The following is a 22229-nucleotide window of genomic DNA, read 5'->3' on the forward strand; positions in this document are numbered from 1 at the left end:
CATTGTTTTAAATGTCCTAAGAATTAACAGGTTTTAATTTAAACAGGCATAATTATGGAATCTGAATATTGCTTTTATTTAAATACATTAAAATTTGCAATGTAACAAAACTATTGGCATATGAAATTCAAACACCATTTAAATGAACAAAACATGGCTCACTTCATTTTTCTGTGACTAGTGTCAATAACACTAGGTTGTTTGTTTTTTTTCTTTCTGTGCCACATCGTTTTTTTTACCCCCCATTTACACTGTTCACAGAGTATCTTACAATAAGAGTGCTGAATAAAAATGAGGTAAGAAAGTGGTTTGAAGATTACAGATCATGCAGAACATGCCGAACAGCAACAAAAAAGATTCTGTGAAAGAGGAAGTAACAAAACAAAAACAAAAAAAATACATGTGTGCATTTAAAAATAATCCATTTACACAGCTTTGCATCTTTGGTTACAAAGTAGGATGAATGATTTCACAGCTTTTCCCCCCAGGCCCCCCTCAGGAAAAACAATGGAGGAAAAAAAAAATTAAGGAGGGGGGGGATGTGGCAATACTAATTCACTTTTATATAAACTACAGACAGAATCAAATCTTCAAATGTTGTGTGCAGGCTCACTTATAGATTTGATGTCGACTGGAGTCACGACGCTTTATACTAAACAAAAATGTACCCTCTGGATCTGGACTTGAGCTCTGAACAGGCGATCGCAGCGTAAAAATCTGAGTTAGTGTTAAACATTTGTCAGAATCGGTTTTTGCCAACATTCTTGCCTAATATAAAGCATCGCCCCCGGGACATATGGCCGAACTGCTGAACACTGTAAAAGAAAAGAGGAACAAAGTCAAAGGGCTACTGGTTTCGTGAAATTGTTCATGAATGAAAATAGCAGCCCCGTAATAAATAAAACACTTAACAGTAGGACTCTGATGAGCGATGCAAGAGTTGGACTTGATGTGAAAGTAACGGCAGCGGTGTGGCGCTCAAAAAGAAAGCAGACTCTCTCCCACTTCTTACTTTACATGAAACAGCAAGGCTAAAAATAATTCTTTACCCACCCAATTGTCTCATTTAAAAAAATAATCACTCTTTTTTTTTTTGACAATCACTCTCATTTGTCCCTCATTCGAGGTGTACTCCTCCCTTTCCACACCCGCAGATAGAGCAGATTTCAGGTCCAGTCGCAGGTCGTTTCCGAGGCCCGGTCCAAGACAGGACGTTGTCTGTGTGAGCCTGGAACCAGCGGTCGACCCGAGATGATGAAACCACCCCAACCTTCCTGCACACTCTCGACACACACACTTCCTCTGTCCAAGTCTCTTCGTCTCTGTCTCTCTTGATGATTGCATTAACACTGGAAAGGCCCACAGTACAGATGCATACACATTCCAACGCCAAATTCACACTTTCCTGCTAACTCACCCTCACGCACACACACACACACATACACACAAGCACTGTACTTTGTGGTCAAGCTGGTGGCTAAGAAGACAAAGTTTTTTTTCTTCTTTTTATTTTCACATACACTAACTGTAATAAGCTGTAGAGAAGATGCTCCTTTTGCGTCGCATGGGGCAGATGTACTTCAAGCAGAGGTGACGTTGGGTTGCAGTTGTTGTTGTTGTTGGCCTGGGTCGAGCTGGGGCTGAGTCTGGAGCTGCTGGGGTTTGGGGTGCTGCTGGACCTGGGGGTGTGACTGTGGTGGAACTGGAACTTGAGCTTGAGCTTGAAGCGGAGGTGGGGCCTGTTGCTGAGGATGGCTGAGTCCTTGCTGAGGAGGCGTGGCGCCCGAGCTGGCGGCCGGCTGGGTGGACAGCTGAGACAGCTGCTCGCTGTTGGCCAGGGATTTCAACACGGCATTCTCCCGCTCCAGCACAGAGTTCCTCTCAAACAGCTCCTTGATCTGTTCCTTCAAGACCTCCACCTCTTCACGCACTGCATACATCAGATGGCTTTTCACCAGGTCCTGAACAGAGACGAGAACAATGGCACGAAATGAGTCAACGGCACGTAACTAGAAGACGACCGGTCACACAGAGGCTGATTTATCATGCTGTAACATGTAAGAGGGAAGTTCAAGGCTAGAGCTGCTTATATATTCACTGGGTTAATGTGTAAAGGTTAAGGACAAATGGCAGTTTAAGACCCTCGGGCTCTGACAGCTACATGCTCTTTGTTCTTAGATTAAAAGGAAGGAAAGTCCAAACTCACCTATATGAATATATATATATATAAAATGCATAAAATAATATAGAATATGTGTTAATAATCAGTTATGTGACATTCCCTCCATGTAACTGAATACCTACTTCAAACATTGTCAATTTAAAAGAAAGGAAGAATTGTATTTAAAGAAATGTAAGATGAAAGGTGAATGGATTACTCACCATAGCCTGTTCTATTTTATTATCAATGGCAACATTGGTTCCAGAGGCACTGTGGGAAAAAAAGACAGATAAAACTAGTCAGAATTAACAACATAATTATCAAGGGAAGAAGTTTCTGCTCAAAACAGATGGCAGAAGCAGAAAATTCTGGAAAAGCTGAAAATGAACGACGATCTACATGATGGAAACAGTGAATGAGAAATCAGAGCTCAGTCAATCAAACCCCAGGAATCCAGGGCAGATCGTAGGAGAGCTGTCAGCACGCTGGGTCTATACATGTATATCATAACTCAGATCTAGGTCAGGTCACTGGAGTTCACAGGAGAAACAGGCTGAGCTGCAGGAAACACTTCAGGTCCCAGTAGAGTGAGAGGGAATAATCAGTGTGGTGATACAGAAAGAAACAGAGTGCACACACTCCTCTACTGTCTGCAGCCATCAGGGCCTCTTCTCATGACCCAGCTCCTTAACATGACCCAGCTCCTTAACATGACCCAGCTCCTTAACATGACTCAGCTTCTTCCCTCTGATTCATCACTAAACTTGCAGGACGCGTGCATGCGGAGCGGCGGCCGCGCGCTATTACCTGCGGCGGGTGCGGTAGTGGGCGAGCAGCGTGGTCGCGTGCCCCGCCGGGTCCCCGGGGCAGCACGGTGGTTTGAAGGAGAAAGTGCACGGCATGGCGCGGCCCGGGGCTGAGGAGACATCGGTGTCGGCGGAGAGAAAGAGCCGGCGGGGCGCTGGGGGGGCGTTTTAACGGAGCGCTTTTAGAAACGTGCAACATGAAGCTACGAGGGGAGGGGGTGACGCGGGGGCGGGGAGACGGTCTGACAAGATCCCTGGCTCCTCCTGCTGACGGGTGATGAAGCAACTGCACCCTACAGCTGCAGGGGAGGCGGTGTGGAAGCCCGGTGGAGCCAACACTTCTAGTATCCATTCAAAATTAGCACACTGAAGTTGCTCCATGGCAAACGTTCAAATAACATTTTATTAAATAAATGGGAAAAAAGATTGATAAATGTGTTTGTACAATGTCATTACAAAGTGTAGGACAGTAATACATCCTCAAATATAGATCAGTCAATTTATGTTCTTAATTACTGTGGTGATTGATCAAATCCAATTAGCCCCATATGTGTGTGTAGAGATAGATAGATAGATAGATAGATAGATAGATAGATAGATAGATAGACAGATGGATAGTTTCGTAATGATGAAGCACCGATAGTAAGACCAGCTGTCAATTCAAAGTCTATTTAGCCAGTACTTCATGGTGCTACTGTTAAGTTGCCATATTAGTTTGGCACCGTAGCTTTCAAACTTCTTAATTAGTGCATATATTATAGCTGAGGCTGATGGGAACGCCAATTGTTTGTAGGAATTTGTTCCAAAACCAATGTATTGGACAAATTACATTTTTGACCAGCGGGTAGTGCTAGAGTCAAAGTCAGGGGACCACCAAAATATCTTGAAGTATTGCTCTGGGGAAACTGTAATGCTGTAACCAAAGTCACTAGGATTCATCCACTAGACACCTTGAATATCATACCATACCATATTGTAATGCGATTTTATCTGATAGATTACAAGATAATTCCCACAGAACCTAATGGTGGTACAACATGAACATTCAAAGAATCACCTCAGTCATTAGGATGGAAATCCATCACCTTATTGTTTTGTAGTCCACTGCCACCATGTGGTAGGAAGGTGTCTGTGGTGGAGAACAGGTTAAGTAAAGAAGCCCTGAGGACAAAATGTTCTGTTCCTCCACACCATTCAATTTGTGTGTGTGAGGCTAGCGGAAGCACTCAGTTGATTTACATCAGGCAGTACCAGGGGAAGGAATGTTCCTCATACCTCCACTGCTAACAAACGCTGTCACTGAAATCCACATCCCACATTACATACTTTGATCTCAGTCAGATATGACAGCGTCTAACATGAGCTACATGCAAGTACATCATTCAGCACACAAGGCAGGCATGTGTTGAAGATGATGGTGGTGTGACTCAGGCTAGACAGCCGCACACCCATATCTTCGAGAGACTACAAACAAGAATGTAGATTTCAGCCGTCACAAGTTTCTGTGTCTGTCCCTCAGATACCACATGGTATGAACCCCCCACAAGTAGTTACATAACAAAATGAAGAAAAAAAAACAGACCCGGCATCAACCTCAACTTCACCCAGGACTCAATGTGTGTTTAATTAAGATGAGGCGTCACTAACAGACCCTCCCATAGTTCTCCTCCCTAACAGGAGTTTTCAACATGCCTGTGCCCAGAGGAATCTCTCACTCTATAAAACGCCGACAATGAATGAAGTCTATAGGCTACACCCTTGTTGCTTCACCAGACAAAACATGCATCTATCATCTAAATCTTAACATTGCGTACAGTATTTCATGCATGTATATATTCGGTACAGGCTTGTTGTTTTCAGTCATGCATTCATCAGTGTTCACCTGCTTGAATCTGACTTGAAGTTTAATATGACATTTGACATGTTTTCTAAAGATTCACATGCTTTTAACTTGATTTACAAACATCAATTACATGTTTTTTTGAGCACCAACCATTGAAAAATGAAAAGAATCAATCAAACACGACCACTGACTGTATAAAGTGTATAAAGATGGATGACAAATCTCCCCTTCCTCCCACTATCCTCAAATGTAGCCAAAATATCCCAAGTATGAACATTGTGCATGTGGAGCCAGAGGTCCGGGCAGTAAAGGGGGATGGTCGTGAGGTCCCACCAAAACATGCTCGACCAATCACGAGTCAGTCTCTGCTATCAATAATGACAGTTTCCAGAGTTTTTATAGCATCAAATAACTAATTAAAACCACTTTTTGAAAAAGATAATACTTGAACATACATCAGTGTGATAAAAACTACCTGAAATAACAAAGTATCTTTCAGAAAAATTTAATTGATGTGGACTTTTTATTTTCGTCCATGTCCCATCTACTCACACGGAGGAGGCGGGCTTATGACCTATACTACAGCCAGCCACCAGGTGGAGTTGGCTTTAGGAGATGGGAATATACAGTTTGTAAGTTACTGAAAGCAACAGTCCTAGTCATACGGGTCATTGGCAGTAGTTTAAGAACAAATTTTAAAATTTTAAACTTTTTTTTAAGATGGAACCAGGAATTTATTAAACAAATATATTCTCGAAACAGTTGCAAATTTCAGTTCTAATGTCCTCTAAGCTCTAATACAATGCTGTCTTGAAGCTAATAGTCCTAATGACCAGGACAAATCACTGAATTCCTTTGATGCCGTGAAGCATTTTCTCTGGAGCTTTTCCTCCAGCTAGATCCAGTGGAGGCAACAGTGAGGTGGGATGAAACAAGTGAATAACAGAAGAGGAAAACTCAAGAACCCCCGAGTGTACTGTGAGTGTCAGGACATGTGACAGGCCAGAGATAGATTTGTAACTATGGAGACAGGAAAACATCAATAACACAGTAATGCTTCTCTGAGAGTGTGCGAGACAGATTTTCACAAAGCCCAGAGTTGGATGATAGACCTTAGTTCTGCATCCTGGAGTCAAAGTGGGTAAAGAAGACTTTGTTAAGTTATGATGTTTTCAGGCAGCTTCTCTTTACTTCAGCTGTAAATGTATTAGTTACCCTGAAACAAGCAGGAACACCAATCAAGTCAAGCCATATTAGGACACCATCTGGTATTCCAAGTACAACTTCCAGTAACAACTGGCACTGGGGGGAGATTTTGGAAACCGCAGCATGAGTGAGTAGTGTGTTGGAGCTCAACAGAGTGAGTGTGCCTGGCTCCTGGTGCACATGATCTTGTTTAAGCCTCTGGATCTCAAGTCCAAGTCAAGAATCTATTATGTAGAGCAGCATCCGTCTACAGAACAAAAGCTGTTGAATGTGTGGTAAAGCCTCCTCCTCTGTTTCTCCAGCGTTAGAAAGCAAACACTATAGATCTATTGATGCAAGTTAGGTCAGGACCTGCAGGCCTCAGGGCTGGGCTGAGATAAAAAAGAATGCTAATGAGGGTTTGAACTTACTCTGCCACTGATTATGCAACCAACGCCTATGTAAACTTCACCTTATACATTAACAGCACTGACGTTTATAAGCTCTAGGTAGAGTTTGGCTCTTTCCCCATACAGTTATAGAGCTGTAAAGTAGGAATGTCAATAAAAAGTTCATTACAGGCAGAAAGGCTTGTGGGCAACAGTGACTAACTCATCCGAATTGTTGTCATTCCTTGACTCTGGAAGAACTGCTGGCATATTCAAGAGTAGCAGGTTTCCTTTAGCTAGACGGGAGCAACAAAGCTAAGTCTGTTCAAGTCAACCTAAAACATGATGAAACAAGTTCAGGGATTAATAGGGAAAGCCTGATCATATGCCCAAGGACAACAGGTGCACGAGTCTAACCGTGACACCTGCAATGCAATGTCTGTCAGTGTATAGAATTAAATCTGCTCTTTATGAATTTAGATCTTGTTTGTTATCTGGGTATGTAGCTATTTACAGTAAAATAGAGCATATATCTACTTCCATTTAATCCAACATCTCCCACTGTCAATGTCACATTACACAGCTGTGCATGTAGGAAGTTGACCAGCAGAGAATAAAAACAAGGAAGTGCTAAAATTACACACAAGCGTGCATGAAAACTCTGTGAATCCAGTCGGATAATAAGGAAGCAGTATATGTGATCAGTTGAGACAGTGTAATCAAATTTAATTGCATCTGCACCAACAAAACATAAGGAGCGCCAACAGTGAAGTAATTACTGAGTGTGCTCCTAGCAAGTATGGTGGAAAAGACAATGGACAAAATGTTTTTATGTTTTCTGTGGTTGATCTACATATATTGATAGTTTGTGAGAATCCATTTTGTTTGATGTAATCTACATTTTCAATTATCAGTTTTAGAGAAAAAGTACTGTCAATTAGCAGATTAGTCTTTGTCAAAATTTTGGGATATCCACTTGTTTGTTTTATTGCCAAAAGTTTAATGATAAGATTGACACCACTCAAGTATGTACGCTAAATATGAAGCTATAGCAGCAGTGGGCTAACTTGGCTTAGTATAAGACTGGAAATAAGTGGAAACAGCTAGCCTGGCTTTGTCTAAAGCTGAATAAACACACATACCAGCATCTCTAAAGCTCACAAATCTTGTTTGTATAATCTGTATAAAAACAGAAGTGGAAAACCTACTATTCTCCATGTTATTGATTATGTACTGGACTGTTTTTGGCTGGATGCAGTCTCCACTGGTTGCACATAAAAAATAAAAAAAAATCACCAATATGTTTTAGGTTATGATAGTGTAAACCTTCAATGATTGGACCCCTGAATATTAGCACACATGTACATTTTGTTTAAGTTAAAAAAACATTTGTTGAACTGAACTCCAAAGTTTTATAAACAGCATGGTTGTCTTTTTGAGGAAAACCATAAAGCTGAGATTGATGAGAAGGAAAGAAAAGAGAGACTGAAGAGAATAACATACTCTGCCAGGGACATGTGCCAAGTGAGCCACGAGGATTCCCTGATGGGGGCGCTTTTATTTTGACAATCTGACACAGTTCCACTTTTAGGGCCGTGAGTGAGGCTTAACAATCATATTACGATAAACTTACTGCAGAGTCAAATAACTTATAGGGGGATTTAGATGAGACAAACATTTTCTGTCGACAAACACTACATCTAATGTAAGTTTTCTTTACATGCATACTTCCCTGTAAATATCATTTTCTAACATTGTTCAGGTTTTATTACATAGCCGATCCTCGTGGAAAGCTGTCATCAAGAATGTAATTTCATTTACGAGCTTTTAAAAAACTACGAAGAAAAGAACCTGTAAAACATTCAAAGTCCAATTCTTCTTTTGCCAAAATATCACTTATATTCAAGCACACATCAGTTTTCTATGACTTAATCTGGTTGGTTCAAACATGATCCCAAATAAAGCTGAATAAAATAGACTTAGTAAGGGTCAACTCCCGAGGCCATTATCAATATCTGCCAAACAGTCTTAAACAAAGCCCTAGTTATCTTTGCTTCCATGGAAACAAAAGCAGCCCTTGGCAGAACAGTGAATCCACAACAGCAAAACACAAAAAAGTGAAGCATGGGGCTCATATAAGCACTGCTGGTGCCAGTTCACAATTTGGGTGCCTTCTGAGAGTGGAACTGGAACTAACAAAACATTAAGGGTGAATTAAAGTCAATCAGATATCGTGTCTGGAGGCACAGTTCAGTGTAGATAATGACATCACAACGTTGATTTACCTGTTGGCAGCTGGGGCAGCAAATGGGGAAATAATTTGGAGTTTCGTGCGTGTGCGTGCATGCGTGTGTGTGTAGTTGTTGGTGGCTGGTGATGGTGTGTCAGCTGCACATTTCTCGAAAATCTGTTTCATTTCCTGTCACTCACATACGGTTTCTTGTGCTTCCCTTTTCATTTTTGTAAAAAGCATTATAAATATGTTCAGGCACATTATACAGCGAACGGGTGAGAGTTTTACATGTGGTGTCTGTGTGTGCCCACGTATTATAGGATCTTCTATCAGTGTAATAATCCAACATGATAACTTAGAAATGTAACTGAATAAAATTTGTTTGACAGAAAATGGTGCACAAGTTCTGCACTACAGGTAGCGCACTCCTCAGCCTCTTCGATCAGCTTGAAAGCTGAAAGAAACAAGTTGTGGATGCTATATTTTTAATAATAAACACTTACTCATTACTTAATGTATTAACAGGGCCAAACATCTCCACAAGGGCTTAAGGCAACATAAACAGTCATATGACCCAACATTGTCTGTTTGGTAACAAAAGCCTATTCAAAACTAAAAACTTCTGTTTTTACTTCCGAAACTACTTCGACTGTGATCATGTCATTTGTACTTTCATTTAGTTTTAAGCTTTTCTTTGCAAAGACCAGTTAGGATATGCAGTTTGTGTAAATTAATTGTTTGCGATTCCAAATTTATGTATCATAAATTAGATAATTGGGTTAAGAGCTGAAATGTTTAGTCAATGAGAGGATTAGTTGATCAATAGTGGCTGGTTGCACCAACTGGTCTTATGCCCGGTCTCAAGCCAAGTCGGTAGTAAAATGGCGTTATAAGTCCAACCTCATAGTAACACCAGTCTATAGGGTTAAGCTTTCTTCTCACAAGACCGGTCGTACATTTTACAGCAAGCCCGCAGGCGTAAAGACAAATTCAAGGCCGTTTCTATAGTAACAAGTTTAGACAATACAGTGTAAGAATTTATCCTCAGATAGGCTTATTTAATTACTTCATCTTCCTCTCCACCAGGGAACCAACTCCTCACAAGAGTGGTGGTTGGAATCTCATAATCATTTTAATTTATTTCGCTAATTCTCATGATAGTCATTTAAAATTTTCAATACCAATATATCATTAGCTAATAAATGGTTAACATTACTCTTTCTTTTGGTTTTGGACTGTTGGTCCAACAACACGAGTAATTCCTTCACGAGGAACCATAAGACGTTGTTGTGAAAAGGGATTTCGGGACGACCTTGCTTTGCTTGCTGCAAGATAACGTTAGCTGTGCCCGTTATTGGATTAAACCTGTTTACAATCTGTTTAACTTTCTCCATTTGATTGTTTGTCACTGCAGTTCGAGATCGCAGCAATTACACTGGTGCACATTAGAGAAGTGGCCAAACAAATGGAAATAACACCAAGACTGTAAACAAACCAGGATTCTGAAGCAGCACAGGCAAAATATGTTGTTACAGAAGGAGACAGTCGAAATGAAAAAAAGAGGGGGAGAGAGATTTAGAGAAAACAGGCGAGCAAGAGAGAGAGCGAGAGAGAGAGAGAACAGCGATATGGCTGAGAAGTCTATTGGCCAATCCTGTGCTTGCTGCCAGGCTTTGTTTCCATTCTCAATCCATGCACGTGTAGAAAGCAAAGCTCACTGCTACTGAACACAGCACACGTTATTACACTCTTGCAGGCCTGTCCAGTCCATTCCAGTATAGTACGGTACCTATCACTGTGAGCCTTTGAGTCTCTTAATCTGCTGCCAGACTGGAAGGCCTGGTAGAAAGCCTTGGAGGGGTTCCTGTGTCACATTCAGGGAAAAGGAGAGACGACAGAGATAGGGCAGAATTGAAACAGCGAAAGAAATACTTAAGTTATGATTCCTAGAAATATCTCGTTATGTAACCTCATTTCACCGCAGAAAACTGGAGAAAAAGCTCTTTGCTTTCACTGCAACATATAGGACATTATATATATATATATATATATATATATGGGGGGGGTGTGTCTTGACCTACCACAGGAATGTGTGTTCAAAAGGTGGGGGCAGCTTCATAAAGTTTTAGGCCTCCCTCAGGCCATTCCCCTACAGTGTGGTGGCACGCACCCGTGTTTATGTTGTTTTCAAAATAAAGGCTGAAAAATTTTTTTTAAATACCCTTGCATCAAGAAATTTAACGTTAACGTTTATACTGCAGTTGATAAGCTACAAGTATATGGGTATATGGGAAGGGGAAAGGAAACTCCAGTCTGACCCCTCCACACACTCGCGCATACATACACTCACTTTATCTACACCCAGCTTGTCCCTTTCAAAACGTAGTGCTTTTCTTCAGTATTATTCAAACAAATGTAAACGCACACTGACATGAGCATATGCACACAGAGGAGTGAGCCAACACAGGCAGAGCTCCTACACACACACACACATATGTACATACACACGGAGCAAGAGAGAGAGAGAGCAAGAGAGCACAGGGGAATCGGGAGTTGATTTACAGCATGTGTGTGCATATTATAGCAGCCAAGGCTCTTTTCCTAGAAATCTGTGGCACAAACTCCCTTTGTCACATTACCTCATGGCTAAACACTCTCACATCCTCCTCCCATGCCTCCTGCTTAATTTTACTTTGCGGGCAATGGCGCAAGAAAAACCTCTGCACATGTGTGGCGAGCGCACACCTCCACAGAAAAGCCTCTATTTTGTGCCAAGGCCTCAACTCTGTGCAAGCGAGTGAGCAATGGGCTGAAATCATCCAGGTCAGATGACTTGGAGTCCACTAACCTCTTCATGAAAGAGGTAAGAACTGGAGGAGTCATCATTCCCTGTTTTCAAGAAGCAAACACTCAGCTCTCAATGGCGCTCTTTGTAACTCTAAAATGTAACATGTCAATATCCATCTATGAAAGCGCCTCTTTGTAAACCAACTAGTCAGTGCGTTCGGCAGTGTAGCCGTTTCCCCCCATAAACCCCAGAGTATGGAGTGTGAGGCGGACAGAAAGAGGGAACACATAACACAGAAGAAAAAGTCCCTTCTCTTTTTCTGAACCACTCTCTCAAAGCACATTAGCTAACCTGACATAAACACCATAGCTGGCTGCACATGCTCAGGCTTTGCCCGACAGTACCCCGAAGCAAAACTTATAACCTGAAAGCAGACGAAAATAACCTTTTGGTAAATTCTTGCTATCACACAACTCACCGTAGCATGACACATGGCTTTTCCTTCAGTGTGCCTGTGCTGCAAACCAGCTGCTGCTAGAGTTCAGGTTCATGGTTATTTCCCCTATGATAACCACACAAACTCATTGAGCACATAAAAAACCCACAGGAGCCTTAATTGATGAACAGGGGAGGACGGTTGGAGAAAAGAAGTGTCAGAGGAGAAATGAAGAGGGGAGAGGAAAGTAGATAGAAAACATATGGTGTCAAAATAGAGTTTTCCTTTTGCGTTATAATGTTGTGGTGACCTCAAGCATGTGTTACACTTGAGGCGATATGAAAACAAGTATTCAGTCCAAATCCTCTCATTCTACCGTGCTGGGGCAAGTGGGCTGAGGGATGACTAAAGCCCCTTTTCCACTGGTCAAAAAAGAAAAACAGCTAACATCTGTTTTTTGCAATGGGAATGGATACAATCAAGCTTTGCTCCTGGGTCAAATGACTCTGCAGACACAGGATTTTATCAACTCGGCGGTGATGCAAACTAGACACCCAGGTGAACACGCTAATTTGGCAAGACAACCCATTGTGACATGGAACATGACGCACAGGGGCCCGATCGGAAAGGCAAACTTCTCTTCTGGCAATGGGAAGGAAGTCAATGGCGTTTTTAGCAGGTCTAGTCACATTCACGAAACCTGCATATGTAATTTTAGAGTAAAAGAGGTATAACTGGATAGTGTAGAGACAAACAAGGGAGAGGCTATCAAACCATAATCAGTCAGTCCATAGTAAAACATGCATATCACATGACCCTTCACCTTCCCTGGTCATGCCCATACTGGTCTAAACTGGAAGCCATTTGTGTTTTTGCTGTAGGCTACATAGAAAAAGCAATGGTGAAAGAAAAGAACAAGGGAACCTTAGAAAAGTTAGGGCTAACACTTTGCTTTTGCCCCTGGTAGCCAAGTCACGACTAATGAGAAATAGAAGAAGAACCAACCAGAGAGGGAATGTTGGTGATTGCATCATTGTTTACAAAAGTCTCAGTTCCTGTACTTCTAGACTGAAATGCTGACCCAGACTTTTCAAACAAAAAATGGGACCAGTAGCATTTCCAAAAATCTCTGTTCAAGGGGCTATAAAACCCTGAAGTAGTGTAGATGCCAGCCGTAAATATAGTAACGATAACGTATTTTAAAAACTAAAACGTATGAAAGTGTTATGACACTCTTCAAAACTCTCACTGTTGCTGCTTTTGAGGTTTCAGGTTCTCAGCACCATCCATCCATCTGTCACAGAGCACAAGTAGGTCAAAAGTATTTAGATTCCAGCTGCCCTTAGGGAGTTTCTTTCAGCGGGTTATGTGTTGCAGGCTGGGGAGATGGAGGAGTACAGGGAGCTCCCAGAGACACTGCTTGATTACCGTATGGCCACTGGGGTAGAGATTAGCATATTATGAGTGCCAGGGACGCTAGGATCTTTACTTCCATGACAGACACAGGAACATGGTTTAACTTCTGGATCGTGGGCCATAGTTCTCCATAGAGTCCCTATTTTCTAGGAATTGATGGGGTATTTCCAAGAAGAATCAGGGTTTACACAAGCTGCTGTAGTGTGTAAAAAATACATCAAGGCTACAAGCAGAAACTTTTTTTAACAAACAATATAGAGCTAACTTCCCAGAACTAGATAGCTAATGTGAGAAACTGGATGAGCAAGATAGAAAGTAAGAGAAACTGAAGTAAACCTTTCACTTTATTTGCAAAATCTTAAAAGGTCTCTGTGTCTAAAACAAGATTTGTAAAAGGTTATTGTTGCTTCAGACCGAGTGTCAGTTGGATCTGACAAGTACACATCTGGAAATGAAATAAAAAAATCTGGGGGTGAGGAGTGAGTTTACCAGACCTCCGTAGTCTGGTCCTGCTATAAGCATAGCACACTTTAATCTTGAAGCAAACTGCTGAACACACTGTTGCATTATGAGTACTGTAGGTGCAGGGGTTTTTTTAAAGGAAGAAGAATGTGTGGAATGAAAGAGTACTGCTGCATCAAAGAAGTTTCTTTTTTGTTTTACTGTCCATTGTGAGTCCAACACTGTTAAAGGTGTAGACTACTAAATTAGTGGAGTAGTATAAGCACAAGCATGAGACAAACATCTTGTTTTTCTGCTGTTTTCAACCCCCCTTTCCTGCTCTGGATTCCTCCTCCTCAAAACAAACATTGTTGTTGTATTACAGCTGCAAGTGATCCACAAAGACAATGACTTTAATCCTTCTTCAACTTTAATCTGTTGTTAATATTTGTCTGTTTTGCCTAATCTTCGCACTATTTGACAAAAAGTGCCAATGTGAAAAAGAGGCTTTTGGTCTTAGACCATACTTGTCTCCATACACACCAAAGAAACTATATTTCTAAGTGACTTACTACATTACACATTAAAGGTCCATAGTGTAAGATTTAGGTGAAAGGGAACTATTGGCAGAAATGTAGAATAATCCTCATGATGTTTTCACTAGTTTGTTTCATCTAAATTGTATGAATTGTAGTTTTCTTTACCCTAGAAAAGGCCCTTTATATTTAAATACTTTATATTTACATCAAGGGGACCCTCTCTACGGAGGCTGCCATGTTTTTTTCATTAGTCCAGACTGGACCAACTAAACGTCTTTTGAGTTTTTATAACAACTGAAGGCTACCACTGTTTCTTTTTCATGTTTGGAAGGGGAGGGTGAGGTGAAGGGCATTCAGCTGCAACATAAAATTTCAAGATACCACTAAATTCTACACTCTGCCTTTAAAACATGAATTTACTTTTGAGTCAACAACAGGTAACTAACACGGTTGAAGACATGCATTTATGCTGAGATAACCATGTGTAAGAATATGTTACAGGTTTTAAAGTATAGTTAATAAGTGAGAAACAATACATCAACAAAGGGAAAGTTAATCATAAGTTATTATAACAATTAGTGGTTTCTGCCCAGTGAGTGAAAAGCCATAGGGAGCAAAACACACTTAGATGCCAGATGTTTTTCTTAGTAATCCTTCACGTCACGTAAGTGCCACTTTCCAAAAATCATGAAAACAAGGATATTCTCAGTAAAGTTATCTACAGGGCATCCCCAGTTAAACAGGCTGTTAAAGTATTGGAGTTGAGTTGATGTTCTTCTGAGAACAATGGAGGGCCTCCATACCCGAGGTGGAGGTGATCACTGAAGCAAATCCTACACACAGGCTAGAAACACATCAAAACTCGTTTCTTTTTAAAATACCTTTAGGGCTAAGATGACACTGGGTTCACAGATGACGGAAAAGTGGACTAGTGTACACAGAAACACATACCATACACAGTGAGCTGTTAGAGAGTTCAGGGCAGGAGCAGAAGATGACTAATTATACTACTGCTATATTCAGTGCTTGTGCACAGATCCTAGATTTGGTGCAGTGAAGTATTACGACGTTAATAGTGGCAGGCCAGGTTTAGAACTGGGATTAAGATAGGAGTATACTTCTACCCCTATGAGGCACTCTCAATGAAGTGTGCCCACAAAAACTCATATGATATGACCAGAGAGCCTCATTGCGGAAGCGGGGAGTGAGCTGAGGAATATTAAATGAATAGAAGGTGGCAGTGTGAGGGGCTGACCGAAAACAGGATGTAGCAATACGGCAGAGGTCACGGAGGGGAGGGAAAGACCCTGTGGTATATTTTGTCTCTGTGTCACTCTCTCTTCCCCTCACATACACCCACACAATTCCACCATGACTAAAAACTAATAAAATGGAAAGTTTGTCCAAAACTATCACGCGGTCATGCAGCTTTCCTCAGAGAGAGCCCCACAAGCCACCCGTCCACAGCAAGGATAGTTTTGCAAACGTACAAGAGCACAAGCTGAGTCAACCCATCCCCTTTTAAAGACACACCCCTCATCCACCCACACAGAGACAGTCCTTCAATTCACAGTGGCACTAACTGCTCGACTTCATCACAGACCTCGGCTCCCCCTCCCCTTCCCTTTACCTCCTGAGGACTACAATTTTACATAAGCTGTAAAATTGTGGGGACAATAAACCATTCTACCCCAGCATGATTATGATTATACACAGACCCCAGATGCATTACACTTGTGCAAATTATTCTGCCAAAATCGAAGCAACAAACACATTATGACAATCCACCAATGTTATTGTATGCCCTCATTTGTTGAAGCAATCTGGGAAACATTAAGTTGAGCAGAGGCTATTCAAAGTATGAGAAAATCAAATTCAATCTCGAGTCTATACCTGTTTGATCCTCCACACTGTATAAGCTCCTACCAAATGGCCAAGAGTTTTTTCCAGGTTATGGACCTTATTTGAAGTCTACCACCTATTAAATCACGAGGGGCTGCATGTGTGTACATATACAGATGATGTATTTTAGCTTCTGAAGTCGTCCATTTCAGGATAAAATGCGAATGTTTCCGTTGTGTGGTGTGTGTGTGTGTGTGTGTGTGTGTGTGTGTGTGTGTGTGAGGGGGGTGCAGCAGGAGACAAAATAAACAGTGGTGAGGAAATGTAGAAATGAAGCAAGAGACAAATAAAAAAAGCTGGCCGGGGGGGCGGGTTGTATGGGGCATAGCTCACATGCCTGCAAGTCACTTTGCAGCTTCCTCCCCTTCATATGAACGTACCACAGTTGCACTGTTGCAAAGAAATGTCATTCAGCACCTAATCTGTACAAGAACAACTGCCCTGCCTCGTCTGTCAGTCAGTCAGCGGGGTGGGAGGTACAAAGCACTGATGCTGCACCACTGGTAAGAAGAAAAAACACCATCAAACAACAGCTAATGTCAGCTCGGGCAGTGAGTGACATCAGAGGGAATGGATGTGCCTACTATATACCATACACATCCAAAGGGCCTACCCAGGATATACAGGGAGCTTGCATTGCAAAAGAAAAGTGCCATAATGTGACACAGTTGGCTGACACACCCCACTGTCAGGTCACTTATCGGCACAATATGGGCACAGTGGAAAGACTACTGCTCAATGTCTGATAGTGCTCGGCTGTCGTAAGAGACCCCCCTCTCTTATCAGGCTGGGAGCTGGGTCTTCTCACAAGCAACACACAGGTACTATGCAGCCTGAAGTCAGGAGCACTGTCACAAACATAAATAAAGTTGTTGTTAAAGTGGCTTAAACATTTTATTTGTTTTTCCAAATTAAGCCACCACACAGAGAATGTCATTTCAAAATAAATAGTGTGCACTAACATTTACTTTTAGGGAATAAAGTGACTTTCCCATTAACTGAGCTGTGATGAGACAAAGATACCATGTGAGGTAAATAGTTAAAGTGAACACTGATTTAAAAATAACAGAACTTTCATTCTTGTCTTAAGTCTGTTGATTTGACCCACTTATCAACACAGTGCCCTTTTCAGAACTCATCCATTTGTACATATCTATACATCCATAGCTGCACTGCAAACATGCACTGCAGTCTTCTAATAAAAAATAAAAAGTGGGGCTAAACTTGTTTCACACAGCGTAACTTGCTCAATCCATAGAAACGTAGTTTGTTTATATTCCTCAAAGCCTTATGTGAAAAGAAGTTTCACAAAATGTAGAGCAGGATTTTCCCCTGAACAAAAGTTAAAAAAATAATATGAGCAGCCAGTTGCATCTGACAGAGGTGATGGATTTTACACACTCATTTTAAACAGTAAGCTTCTCTGCTGTGCTCATAACAAACTGAAACATATCTAAATCATGTCTATTTCCAACAACGTGTAGAAAAGCAGAGCCAGTGTTCTGCAGTCTGCATATCTGGTCCACATTCTGGTTATCTAAAATACTGTAAATGGAAACCACAGAGATTTTAGGCTCTGTCATTTTCACTCATGAGTGGCATCCACCACAAGTGAGACAAAGAGCTGAAACTCGGGTATTGAGAGATTAGACTGGAAAGGAAGCAAATGTCATATCTCCTAACTGACAGCAACACAGTGATAACATGTCTTATTATTCATATGTACTAGAGTGTGGAGAGGCAGGCAGGCTATCTACTTGATTTTTGTAATCGAGGGAAAACTTCGGGCTCCTGTCAGTTTCAGACACAAAAAAAAGCATGTCTGTTAGGTTTAGGTCGGGCTTGGCTAATTTTCTCTCATGCTCGGCCGAGGTCTGACTGAGAATTGTGGCCGGAGCCTTTCTCTCCTTTTACAGACAAAACAAAACAATGTGATCCATGAACTTAATAATCTTTTTTATGTTAAAGCCCCTAACTTTTCATTTTCGTTGATTTTGGCACCTCTGTGGACAAAAGCGGTATTGTTTCCACTGTCACTTGTCCTAAAAACCTTGGTCCAGACAGCGTGTGCATTTGTTTTGGAAGGAGTGGAGAAAAAAAGCAAGTACAGAGTTCAGGACACAAACCAAGAAGACACTGCAGCTCTCTTTGGATTTTCTCTTTTTGGGGGGGGGGGGGGGACAAAGATCAAAATATATAAAAATAAAGATTCTGTTTTCTGTTACGTTTCCTCTCCCTCCGCCTCACCAGAGGCTTTTCCAGTCGACTGCAGTAAAACGTTGCTCTGACCTCGCGGGTAATCCGTCCCTACCACAGACAATGAGAAAAGAATTTTTCTCCCTAATTGCCTAATTTGCTGCCAGGTCATAAAGAGGCAGCAATATTAAAGTAAGACAATTTCACAACCAATTAAAAAACTCTTTAAATGTCTACACCTATACCATGTCTGGGGATTATTTGCATTACAAATTTACACGCAATCAATCCAAAGAATTATTACACAACATAATATCTACGATACAAAAGCTAATCAGCCGGTTTTTTAAATCTAAAATCCTCTGAAAAGACTTTCCTCAGGGGCACCTGATGTGGCAACAAGTGGAAACCATGATATCATACAAGTGGCAACACAAACTGAAGCACTCTTCTCTGTGTTTGTATTACAAAGTCTTTTCCACATCAGGAGCTGACTTATTAAAAGGTCAGTCATGCAACACGTTCGCAGAGCAGCCAGGAGAAGCCTGGGACTAAAAAAGAAAGCTGAGTGAACTCTACACACACTAACAACCAGCTACGCATGTTTGATGTGTGCAGCCAAGGCCGTCACATCCGACACTGTCCTGGTGGTGACAGATAAGTGGGAGGACAATGAGGCTGGAGACATGAGACCTGCAACAAAATGCTACAACACACACACACAACACAAATACACACCATCATCACTGGGTGGTATGACATAGGTCATGTGTGTCATGTGTGTTTAACAAGCTGTTGCATGCACTGAGGAAGCCACAGGTGTTTTCCCCCAGCGTGCAGCACTCCACTTACTCCTTTAGTACCTAATGAGAAACTATAAATTTAACATTTCCTTCTTTTGTGTCACTTTTCTCTTCCCCCCATAACTTCCTTTAGGGGCCATCTGAAAAGCTGAATGACCAACACTAAATCAGCCATTTCCTTAACTATGTTTTTTTTTTTTTTTTAAGTTCTTGGGATCACAGTCAAATCAAGTCAGCAGAAAAACCCTCTGCTCACAGACACTAACACTGTCTGTCTGTGATTGTTCAAGTTGTGTGTGTTATTGATGACACATGATGATACTGAACAGAGAGGAGAATTTTCTAACTGTAAACAATGAGATCTTTAAAATGGTTACCTGTCCTCCTCCCCGTCGACAGGTATGTGGATTCCAAACAGGCTGTTGACAGATGGAGAGGTGAGCTGCAGGCTTTCAGGCATGAGGGGCTTCACTGGTTCTTTCCCAGAAACACCAGGAGACTGTGCGTTGACGAGACCCTCTGACTTCCTTCCACCACCCTCCAACTGTCCAAATCCAGGTGCTGAGAGAAACTGCGCCCCAAACGCCAGTGGATTCTTACTGTGGGCTATCTGACCCAGAGGCAAACTGGAAGCTGTCACATTTGGCATGGCTGCACTGGAGGCACTGGGCACAGCGGTGGGCACAGTGGGGGGCACACTGGCGCTCACTGCCATGGCAGGCACATTTTGCACACTGGAGGATGTAGGGTGGAGACCGTGGGGTTGTGGCTGTCCAGCGGCGGCATACTGACTCACATTCTGGTGCTGTAGAGTGGATCCACCAACCAGTATGGAGCCTCCGACACCTCCCATTCCTACAGTCTGCTGCTGCAAGAGGCCCGGAGCTGGTTGTCCAGTGGGTACAGATCCCCCCTGTGGAGGAATGACTGAAGCTGGCCCTTGGCTCCCAGGCTGCAATCCGGCTGAGAGGGACTGGCTGCTGGAAAGCCCAGGCTGCATGGAAGCAGTCTGTTGCTGCTGATAGTACTCCGCCTGGTTCTGCAAGAGTCCAGGTGACTGGCCCGTCAAGGGGTGGCCAATGGGAAGCTGCTGTTGTGGAGGAGGGTAAGTGCTGGGCTGGGCTGCGGGAGGCATGATGGGGGACTTTTGGATGATGATACCGGATTGAGGCAAACCATTAAGTCCGACTGGCAGCACGCTCTGGGGGGCAGAGGGTTGGAGACCTCCCACTGTTGGCTGAGTGGGGACAGCTGTAGACTTGCTGGAGAAAGCACTCTGTGCGGCGGACCCACTAACAACCTGTTGTCGGGCGCTGAAGTTTTGATGATGGATTTGCTGTTGCTGTGGTAGTGTCTCCACTGAATGCATGCGAGATGATGGGAGAGAAGCATCTGCCACAGAGCCCAAGCCCTGACCTGAGGAAGCCACAGAGACCCCCGTGAGACTGAGCCCACTGTCTCTGTCTGCAGCTGGGTCCAATGTTGCACTGGCATGCCTGATGCTGTCTATAGTCCTAGCAACGCCAGAGCCCTCGGAGTCTTTCTCATAAAACTCTGTGCACGTCCACCGGCCTCTCCGGAAGGGTTCTCCAGTACCGTGATCGAGCTTGATGACCCTGAAGCGTGAAGTGCAACTCACCGTGGAGGTGGCAGGAGAAGGAGCAGCAGGTTGGGATGTGTTTGCTGACACGCTGGATGCTGGAGCAGGCTGATGATGCCCTGCTCCTGGCTGAGGGGTGATGGGTAAACCAGTTGTGACGCCGATGCCCTGCTGCAGCTGACCACCTTGAGCTGAGCCCGGCACTTTACGGAACTCCCCAATAGAAGCGCCTGACAGCGCAGACAAGTGACCGGCTTGAGGTATGTGGGATGGGGCCACAGCGCTGATCGCCTCCGGCTCCCCGACGTTGTTCAGCGCTTCTTCTGACGAACTCCTGTCACCCGTAGGCTCGCACTCGGCCCGAGACACGTCGTATATCTCCGACGACACGTCCTCAGTTCGGGACTCGTCTGGATCATCCAGACTCTCCGTGTCGTCCGCGGCACCTATCCCCGCCACCTGGGCCTGAGTCACACTTGTGATCTGGAAGCAGCTCTTCTTCTTGGCCGGCATTTTCGACATATTGAGAGCCTGATTCCGAGTCCCCCGTATGGCTATGTTTATCCTCCGTGGAAAAGGGACGAGCTGGTTGCAGCTTGGAGCAGATTAGATCATGTTAAAGAGCACACTTTCATCTATTTTACTCAACTGTAATCGAGATGAATCTGCGCCATCCCTCTTCCTCTCTCGGTCTCCTGTTCCGTTTCATGAGCTCATAGCGCAACGCCGCACTTCGTGTCTTCTTGTCCGGCGGATGCGAGTTCAGAAGCCGCTACCAGCCGCCCGATCCAGCGCCTGTGCGGGAATCGAGCCGAGGTGTTTCGGTGGGTCCGGACCGGCCTGCTAATATCCCGGCTGTGCAGTTGTCAGGCGGCCGCTGTCGTACAGTGTGCTGCCCAGCTGCAGGAGCTAGTAGAGGCTGAGGAGGGCCCGCAGCCCTCCACTCACAGAGCTAGCTAGCAAGTCAAGCCAACTGGCGGCTGCACACTCCCCCTACGTCGGAACAAGTATGCGAGACATCTTCCAGAAAGCAGTCCGTCGTGCCTGCACACTTCCCCGGCTGGAGGTCCTCCTGTTTCGGCTCCGACAGTGAGGCTGGCTGCGGTCGAAGGAAGGAAACACAGTTAAATCTCACGCTTTGAGACAAACGAGGATCTAAACAGCGCCCACAGTCACCTCCCTCCCTCACTCACTACTGACAAGATGGCTATGTTGTACGCGGCCGCGCTGAATCATGGGTAGGCAGGCTGCGCAAGGGTGGTTACGTGCCAAATGTTTGTGAATCGCCCTTCATGCTGCGTTCAGGGCACCGTCTGAAAAATGTCAATTACACGCAACCACGCGGAGAGTGATCCACTTTTCTAATAACTGTATGTTGAATTTATGAAATGATCACACTGATAATGATGAGTGAGTTGCGCGGTTACATAATCCTATTGCTCTAAATAATATGTCAGAAATAGAGTTAATTATCTGAATAGTCAACCAATT

The 22229-nt window shown here is 43.2% G+C and overlaps 1 protein-coding gene across 2 annotated transcripts; it reads right to left on the bottom strand.

Annotated features, from left to right (window-relative positions):
* Positions 1-52: 52 nt before the first annotated feature.
* Positions 53-22018, bottom strand: LOC109639296 (TSC22 domain family protein 2-like). Of its 2 annotated transcripts, XM_069511945.1 has the most exons (4): positions 19516-21966; positions 10407-10481; positions 2383-2431; positions 53-1961 (listed from the first exon to the last, which is right to left on the bottom strand). In XM_069511945.1, the coding sequence occupies exons 1-4, from the start codon at positions 21258-21260 to the stop codon at positions 1581-1583; spliced, it is 2250 nt and encodes a 749-aa protein (XP_069368046.1). In that variant the 5' UTR covers positions 21261-21966; the 3' UTR covers positions 53-1580. The 2 variants fall into 2 exon arrangements, with proteins under 2 accessions (XP_069368046.1, XP_019958244.2); XM_020102685.2 differs by lacking the exon at positions 10407-10481 and having other exon boundaries at positions 19516-22018.
* Positions 22019-22229: the final 211 nt, after the last annotated feature.

The sequence above is a fragment of the Paralichthys olivaceus genome, chromosome 16, assembly GCF_024713975.1.
Source record: "Paralichthys olivaceus isolate ysfri-2021 chromosome 16, ASM2471397v2, whole genome shotgun sequence".
In the NCBI taxonomy this organism is placed as follows: domain Eukaryota; kingdom Metazoa; phylum Chordata; class Actinopteri; order Pleuronectiformes; family Paralichthyidae; genus Paralichthys; species Paralichthys olivaceus.